General features: G+C 55.3%; 1 protein-coding gene across 1 annotated transcript in view; it reads right to left on the bottom strand.

Moving 5' to 3' along the window:
* Window positions 1-7: 7 nt before the first annotated feature.
* The window catches only part of EMH_0048730 (uncharacterized protein), a gene marked incomplete at both ends in the record, with an annotated part of 2,106 nt that continues 1,592 nt past the window's right edge, over window positions 8-521 (bottom strand). Inside the window, 2 exons of the mRNA XM_013496443.1 lie at window positions 8-289; window positions 404-516. Coding sequence (XP_013351897.1) covers window positions 8-289; window positions 404-516 — 395 coding nt within the window. The remainder of the gene's footprint in view (window positions 290-403; window positions 517-521) is intronic.

Below are 521 nucleotides of genomic sequence, written 5' to 3'. Positions count from 1 at the left end.
GCTATATCTACCAGCGAAGGGTCTTCTTCCCATAAGTATATGCTGCTGCTGCTGCTGCTGCTGCTGCTGCAGCAGCAGCAGCTTGTGCTGCAGCAGTTGCTGCTGCTGCTGCCTTCGGAGCTGAAGGGGAGATGTTCTGGTGATCCCGCATTTGCTGCAGACTCTGCTGCTGCTGCTGCTTCCAGTTCATCACCATTTGCTGCTGCTGCTGCTGCTGTTGCTGCTGCTGCTGCTGTTGCTGCTGCTGCTGCTGCTGCTGCATCAGCCCCTGACGTTGCATCTTCATCATCTATCCCAGCGCATCCATCCTTCTGCTGCTGCTGTTGCTGCTGCTGCTGCTGCTGCTGCTGCTGCTGCGTTTGTTGCTGTTGTTGATTATTTATTTGCTGCTGTGTATTACTACTGCCACTCCTGCTGCAGCAACAACTGCAGCTGCTGCAGCTACTACTGCTGCAGCAGCTGCTGCTGCTGCTGCTGCAGCAGCAACCACTGCAGCTACCACTACCACTACCACTACTACA

Source organism: Eimeria mitis, genomic scaffold (assembly GCF_000499745.2).
Source record: "Eimeria mitis Houghton genomic scaffold, Emh_scaff2108, whole genome shotgun sequence".
Lineage (NCBI taxonomy): Eukaryota > Apicomplexa > Conoidasida > Eucoccidiorida > Eimeriidae > Eimeria > Eimeria mitis.
The sequence above is the reverse complement of the archived record's forward strand: the minus strand, read 5'-3'. Positions and strand labels throughout refer to the sequence as shown.